Genomic DNA, 7,710 nt, shown 5'->3' with positions numbered 1-7,710 from the left:
GACAAACCGACGGTCTCACATCACCCCCGTACTCCGATCTCTCCACTGGCTCCCTGTAGCATCTCGGACACACTTCAAAATTCTCACCATCACTTATAGAGCACTACATGGTCAGGCTCCTACTTATGTAGCTGATCTACTTCGCCCCTATTCACCCGCCTTCTGTCTGTCCCAGGCACTCACCTTGAGACCCGTGGTGATCGAGCCTTTGAGCAGTAGCACCGAGGCTGTGGGATGCTCTGCCTGCACCTCGACGATTCTGTGAACACCTTTAGAAACGAGCTGAAAACGCACCTCTTTAGACTGGCGTTTTGGTAAAACCCATGTCCTAGACCTGCTTTTAAACTATGTTTTAATTTTGTATTTTTCTGTGTGTATGTAAATTATTGGCCACATTGGGTTTTTTATAAACAGCTGAGTTATATATGAATTCATCCCCCATACAGTGGGACATTTGCTATAGAGACCAAAACCATTTTTGGTCGCACTTTATAATAACTACACACTATGAAGCATTAGTTAAGTGTGAGTAAACACTTAATTCATCATTGATAAAGCATTGTTCCCACATTAATAATTCATCAGTAAGCAGTTCATAACAGTTATAAATGTTTCATTCTTGATTAATAAGCCCGTCTATGAGTTTCATTATTGTGTTTTCATACTTTATAAATGATGGATTCCCCATTTGTAAATTAAGTATTATATATTTTACAAACCAATTATTAAGGAGTTGTAGATGATTAACGATAATTTATAAAGTGTTAGTAAATGATTAATAATTTATTTAGATACATTATTCATGCGTTTACATATATAATGGTTAGGGACTATGTTAACATATGCTTTATAAACTCATATTAATACTGCAATTCATGATTAATTCATGATTTATTAAGGTGGTTACTACTCGTTAGTAAAGTGTTTTATGTGAGCTCATCTAGAGTGTAACATTGCATAATGGTTATCAATGAAATGACAAAGATATGCAGATTTGGACAAAGCTAAAGACTCTTACATAGTTCCCACTGCCTGTGAAAACACCGGCTGACCTGCAACCGTCCATGCAATGAAACACACAATAAATAAAGTCATCGCAACTTGAGTTTGATTCGCATTCATTGCAAGTTGAACCATGTTGCATGCATAAAAAAAAGTGGACTCTTGCACTGATACATTATCTGTCATTTAATTCAAATTAATACAAGCTTGTATGCAAGTATGTTTTTGGTAGGGATGGGCAGTTCAAGCAAAAACACTATTCGATAGCCTATAGAGATGCACCAATCGATCGACTGACGATCGAGACCGGATGGTTTTCAGCTGATCGGCCATGATTCAAATGACAAGTCATCATCTCCCGGCACCAGTCCCAGTTTCCATCACCGACAGAGCAGACGCGGGTTCGTCCAATCACACGAGGGCGATCGGATTAGAGCAGGACAAAGAAGTCTCTTATCTGTCTGAGAATGTCTCATCAGATGACTCACTTCGGCTGATTAGGAGGTCGTTCTGTGACGTCTCCTCCTTGATTGCACATCGAGTACAGGTGTGTGCACGTCTTCACTTTGAGGAAGACCATCTGTAGTTGAAAGTTATATCAGTCATGTCGACATGAAACACATGTCATGTGCATGATCAGATCTCCACTCTCCTGTCGTCTTCATCAGGCTTCCGCCAATATTTCCATTTTCGACAGAAGTACAGGAGTAGTAAAGCATGATATACTGTGTGTACGTTATTTAATGTATCATTAGTTTAACACAACAGTTAAACTAACGGTTCTCGGATGTACCGACTTCAGACCAGCGTTCACTACCGCAGCTTGCTGATCAAAGCAGTTGATAATGACTTCCACTCCTTTTAAACCTCAGGTTACAGTTCTCACAGTCACAACACCTTTATTTTCCTCATGGGACGTTTTTATTTAACATTTAGAACTGTACCAAATTGTCCACCAAAGAGACTGCTGGTGGTCTTCATGTTGACGCGTTGTGAGACACAGTGAGTGTTTGTGGGAGTCAACGTTTAAAAAATGTTCAACCGAGAGTTTCATGTGACAAATCAAGACGACAGAACTGTGAACACTGTCAACGAGAGACTAAAGCAGCACAAACAGTGACAGCTTCAATAAACGAGGCTGGAGTAAATATGCATTACAAGCAATAAGATAACGTCAGTGCACTCACAGCGTACCGGGCTGTGAGCCTTTGTTTTCGAGCTCAGTCCTGTCTTTTTGTAGGATTTCATCCATTTGTGTTCAGTCACAGCGTTTGCTTTGACCTCAGCTCATTCCTCCCGTTGGTGACCATGGTGACCGAGGTGGACAGCGCTCTCTAAACACAATATATATCGACTGATCCCGAGTGTACAACTTGTCAGAGCGATATGAGCAGTAACGTTGGTCATGTAATGAATAGGATACATACAGGGTGAGGGGAACCTCTGTGAGCTACCCTCTCCCACAGCACAGAGCACGTTGCACCTGACGTCTGCTGTGTACAGTAACAACAATATTAAAAACTTTGACGATGGAAAACGTAGAGGTGAAGACTCATGGATCACGTTTAATGAAATATCTACCCCCCCCCCTCATGTTACAGTAGCTTTAGTTCATATTCGCAAAGCCGGCTTCAGAAATGATCTTGAACTGTGAAATATCAGTGAGGATATACAGCGTATTAGGCGACAATTAAGTTCGGGAGGCCATAGACGATGCAGTTGAAGGCTGCTGGTGCCAGAGTGGTTTTGTGGCGAGCATCGTCTCCCTCCGAGTCACTGCGGAGCACTTGATCTGCAGAGAACAAGCCAGAGGAAGCCATGACTATATCTGAAGCTTATCTGAATTCACAAAGAGCCCAGAGCCTCACACACAGAGGAACACTTGGACATAGTTACAGGAAACAGAAATGCCAACGTGAGGCTAAATGAGGACGCGAGTGGGATGAACAGTGTCATGTGATCCTGTGACCTCACCGTCCCCTCTCCTCAGGGCGTGGATGGTCTGGCCAGAGGTCTGCCTGACCCTCAGTAAATCTGCATGAACACGTGGACACACACACACACACAAATTACAATGTATGAGGTGGATCGTACGTGGTGGGAAATGTAGAAAAGGCAGACGTATTGTCCAGAACCTACTGTCGAGCACATTGAGCATCGTGCGTGTGTTCTGCTGAAGGCTGCTGTGCCACTGGTGGAGGACAATACAGCCGACACCACACAAACTCAGCAGCAGAGCGCTCTCCAGGGGTTTCTCCAGGTCCAGCTGTGCTGCACTGGACGGAAGAGAAACACAGTGTTAACAGCTTATAGTGATCAACTGCTGTTAAAACAATCCCTTCATAGTAATCAAGTAGCCGCTTGCAGTGTTCATTTAGGATATTTTCATACATCATATGAAAATAATGCCATTAAAACTACTTTAATTCTATTTTTTTCCTTCTTTACTGTATTCCCATGATGCTTTGCCTCGTGGTAAACCCTTCTGCTTCTGCCTGGCTAACTGATTCCCGTCACGAAGGGAAAAATAAATACGTTTTCTCTCAATGTGCGACGGTCTCTCTCCGAAGCTTCTGACAAACGAGAGGCAGCAGCAGAACTCCGTGTTCCTCCGGCCGCCTTGTGAGGAACAGTCGCGGCGGCTGGTGATGGAGACAGAGGACAGATGTGCTCGGGGGAGAGCAGCTGTGGTTGAAGCCGCTCTTGAAACAACAGCTGTACTTTGTTCTTGTCAATACAGGAACTCAATGTCATTACTTAATATAAAGGTTAGTGCAGAGGATTTTTGACAAACTGAGTTTGAGCTTCACTCGATAGAGCGGTTACCTCTTGGATATGTCGAGGTTTGATTGGCGGAGAACACTGGCACTGTTCTGAGTCAGGTCGAAGAGCAGAGCCAGGCGGCACTCTGAGGAGAGAAAACGTCGTCATCATCATTATTATTAGACAACTAACAAAACCCTCTTACGAACAGAAGGAGGAGAATTTCTAAGAATCATAAGAGTTGTATGCTGACACAATGATTATATTCTAAAACGATTGTTAAAACAACAAGGGGATCATTCAAGTATCAACAGTTGAGACACACATTGAGCTCAAAATATGGAAACAACCCCCAATGATGTTGTCTACTCGAGGAGACTAATGAAGGATAAGCCCTGTGCTCAGAACGTGGTGAAGCAGAGGCGTGAGACTAACGCTGACACACACCTTTCAGTCTCTTTATACCAACTTGTTTCAGAGGTTTTTAGACAAAGTGTGAGAATTCTAAATTGGAACCGGACAGGTTTAACGATTAGTAGTTAACACCGTCGGCTGCACACACCAGCCATGTCAGTGCACAGCCAGCGCACACACAGCGTGCTCATGGTTAATGACATCGTTTCAGTGTAAATAGTTAATCATCGCCTGTCTTTTGTTGTCGTTGCTGTCCGTGTTGAAAAATAACTATTGATCCATTGTGTTCAACATTTAAATTGAATAAGTGTACGATGTAAATAACAGGTTGAACTTATCATGACACTTTAAAATGCTGTGGCTGTCAGTGACACAGTCCATCTATTAGAACACAAAATAGAGGCTTTCTACTGTACAAGCACTCGGACTAGACTAGAGCGCTCGTGTCGGACACCAGGTGTGTGTCAGTGAGGCCTAGCAGCTATTCTGTCTGACCTCCTATATACAATGACGGTCTGTTGCTATTCAGCAGCCTGGGGCCGAAACACCCCCCCCCCCCCCCCCCCCCCATGTTAAGAAGCATAATATCATTACTTAAACATGACAAAGTGATTTGTGATACGAGTGCAGGTGGTACGGCATGACACCCAAATCTGCCATCGGGTCTTCTTATCCTGATGGCTAATTAAGAGCGGCCCGGTTTGTTGTGAGGTAACAGCTGGAACTCAGACCATGGCTATAGTTAGCAGCACTACAGCGCCGGGCTGGCGGGAGGCCCATATGTCTGGCCTGCGGCCATGTGTAAGGGCCAAGCTGACACTCTGTCGATCACATTGAGTCCACCCAGTCTTTGTATGCCGGTGGAGGGAGCCATTAAGATGAAGGCGTGTTGTTTTTGTGAAGTATATCTTGGAAGGGGTGAGGGACTGGAAGGTGATCCGGGGCAGCTTATTCTTCATCTAACGAGTGCTGGGGGAGGGAAGAGGCCCTCCTCTAGTGCGTGAGGACAGGGAGACGCATTCCGCTTCCTGTTCCGCCGGCTGTAAATAAATCACCACGGTCAGGGGTTCTTTTGAGACTACTCCGGGGGACAAGAAAATCATAAAGGTTCCACTTTTAATTTTCTCCAGCCATCAATTGACTGAGGCAACAGTGACGTTCGGCTGAAATGATTCAGCAAATATCCGTGTTAAAATACCACATAAAGAGCAGAGAGCCAATCTTAAGATATTTTGAGACGAGTGAAGCTGTGGGAATGTTAAAGTGTAGCAGCGATCCGATAGTAAAACCTCATTGCTCTCTCGCTGCAGGACAGGGTTACGTCTATAGCCACACAGGGAATGAAAAGATTGATGGGTTTGAAGTGACTAAGCCCACTGCTCCATTTACTGCTTACATCATCGACAAACTGCTCCGCTCCGAATGTCAGTCATTCAGCCATTACAGTGTTTTGACGCCTTACTTTTCTTCCTAATACACCTTTTAAAACGGCTTTAGATAACTCAAACAGCAGTGTGGTTACATAGAACTCGGTAAGTGTTTTATACGACACAGTAACCTTTATAGTGATCTTTCATATTAGCTTGAGAGGGTTGTGAGATAATAACTATCTCAGCAACATCAAGGGAAATATTTTTTCAATCTTTGTTACTCAAACCATAACAGTTTGCACGTCTATCCCATCAGAGGGCTGCCTTGTACATGTCAGAGTCCTGGATGCGCATACATATGTACACATAGTATCAGGTTCTTTTACCAATGTCCCTGATGTCGTTGTATTTATATATTGTATTTAGCAGTGTGGCAGTTTCTAAGTAAATGTATTTTTAAAAACAGTTTTTTTTTTGTAGGCTGTGTTAAGTTTGGTTCATCCAAAAATGGAAACTGCTAAATATGTGCAATTTTTGAAAGAACTCTGAATTTCTGAGATTAAAGTAATAATTTACAATTTCTGAATAAGTCCACTTTACTCTCTTCGAAGGCTGGATGCTGCTGGTAATACGGTGGTTCTAAGCAAAAATCACGAGTATTCCTTTATTGCTAAATCCGATTGCAAAGTACAATTTGATGATGTCATCCACTGCAGTTAAAATGCATGGCAATCTGTGGTGTGATGAGGTCGAGCCAACCTTAGTGAAGCATTATGGTTCTGTGACCAAAAAAACAGGACTTCTCCGTTTTTCATTTCTCGGAAATTTGAGACTTTAACCTCAGAGAATGTCAGAGTTTTTTCTTTTATTACGTTATGATCTCAGAGAATATTCTAGTGTGTTTTTTATTTGTAAATGTATTACTTCAATTTCAGAAATAGATTTTTTTTTCTCATAATTTCTTCTTTTTTACACATACAATGGCCCTAATACGCTGTCGTACATTTGGACATGTTCAACATTTTAAAACAATGTACCTACATTCATTTGTACAGAAATGCTGTTTGGGTGTACAGTACCAGACAGATTGAAGGCTGCCAGTTTGGCCGGTGGGACGTTTGCCATGAAGCGCTCCATCCCCAGGTAAATGAAGGCACTGCATCTGCACAGCAGCTGCTCCATCTCGGACACACTTGATACATATTGGGGAAGGGTTAGCGGTGCAGATGAGGTGCATTGTAATGTCACAAACACAGTTGGTTCTGAGCACGCTCAGTGCAAAGACGTGCTGCATTGCATTCTGACCTGGGCGTTTCTCTGCTGCCCATGAAGCCCTCCCACACATGGGTACAATGCTGGCTGTGGGTTTCCAACATCTCCTTCATCCTCACGCTCAGACTGGTCCCTTCTGTGCCAGATGGACAACAACATACAAACATGACGGATCCTTACACCGCTAAAGGGGCGACACTGAACCGGGAGCTGGAATATGACTCATACGAGGCCACAAAAGTCGAATAAAATGAAGTAAAATACTGTATTGTAAAAGGGAGAAGGATGCTTTGAGAGGCTACGCGCTGACATGCAGAGCGAGCTGGGCCAATGCCCGGCTGCAATACAGTATGAAAAGAACATTAATCACAGTAGAGCATCCCGGCACTCCTGTACTTCAGTCCAGAACACAGCATCCACGAAAGAAAAGCGGCTGGAGCTATACTGTACTGTAATTGATCACCAGCAACACGCAATCTTTCTGCCATTTCCACTCTTGGATTTACTAATACACATCAATATTCTGCCTTATTAATCCTTTAAATGTGTAACATAATCTCTCTTACCAAAGTTGCCTTCATTGTGAGGGTCAACAATATCTGTGGGGGTATGTTAAGAACAATACTCCAACATTTCTATAAATACGTGTCAAGAACACAAATAAAACAGCCAATTTAAAAACACAAATAGGTTTTATACTTCACAAAAACATAAATAAAAAGATACATTTCATGTGACGCGCGTCCACTGGGAAGGTGTTAGAAGGCAACACACGATTCACAGGTATCTGGGAAAATAAACGAGAGTTACAGCTTGAACCAGAGATGGTGACAAACAAAGTGTACCCAGTATATATATATATATATATATATATATATATATATATATA

At 42.8% G+C, this 7,710-nt stretch overlaps 1 protein-coding gene across 1 annotated transcript in view; it reads right to left on the bottom strand.

The window, feature by feature from the left end:
* Positions 1-2,664: 2,664 nt before the first annotated feature.
* LOC306788058 (cilia- and flagella-associated protein 46-like) overlaps positions 2,665-7,710 on the bottom strand; it is a gene marked incomplete at its 5' end in the record, with an annotated part of 56,972 nt that continues 51,926 nt past the window's right edge. Inside the window, 8 exons of the mRNA XM_079283384.1 lie at positions 2,665-2,794; positions 2,977-3,036; positions 3,142-3,278; positions 3,829-3,910; positions 6,629-6,741; positions 6,855-6,957; positions 7,388-7,420; positions 7,548-7,608. Of these exons, the coding sequence (XP_079139510.1) occupies positions 2,682-2,794; positions 2,977-3,036; positions 3,142-3,278; positions 3,829-3,910; positions 6,629-6,741; positions 6,855-6,957; positions 7,388-7,420; positions 7,548-7,608 (702 nt within the window). The 3' untranslated portion in view covers positions 2,665-2,681. The remainder of the gene's footprint in view (positions 2,795-2,976; positions 3,037-3,141; positions 3,279-3,828; positions 3,911-6,628; positions 6,742-6,854; positions 6,958-7,387; positions 7,421-7,547; positions 7,609-7,710) is intronic.

The sequence above is a fragment of the Melanostigma gelatinosum genome (assembly GCF_949748355.1).
Source record: "Melanostigma gelatinosum genome assembly, chromosome: 14".
NCBI lineage: Eukaryota > Metazoa > Chordata > Actinopteri > Perciformes > Zoarcidae > Melanostigma > Melanostigma gelatinosum.
The sequence above is the reverse complement of the archived record's forward strand: the minus strand, read 5'-3'. Positions and strand labels throughout refer to the sequence as shown.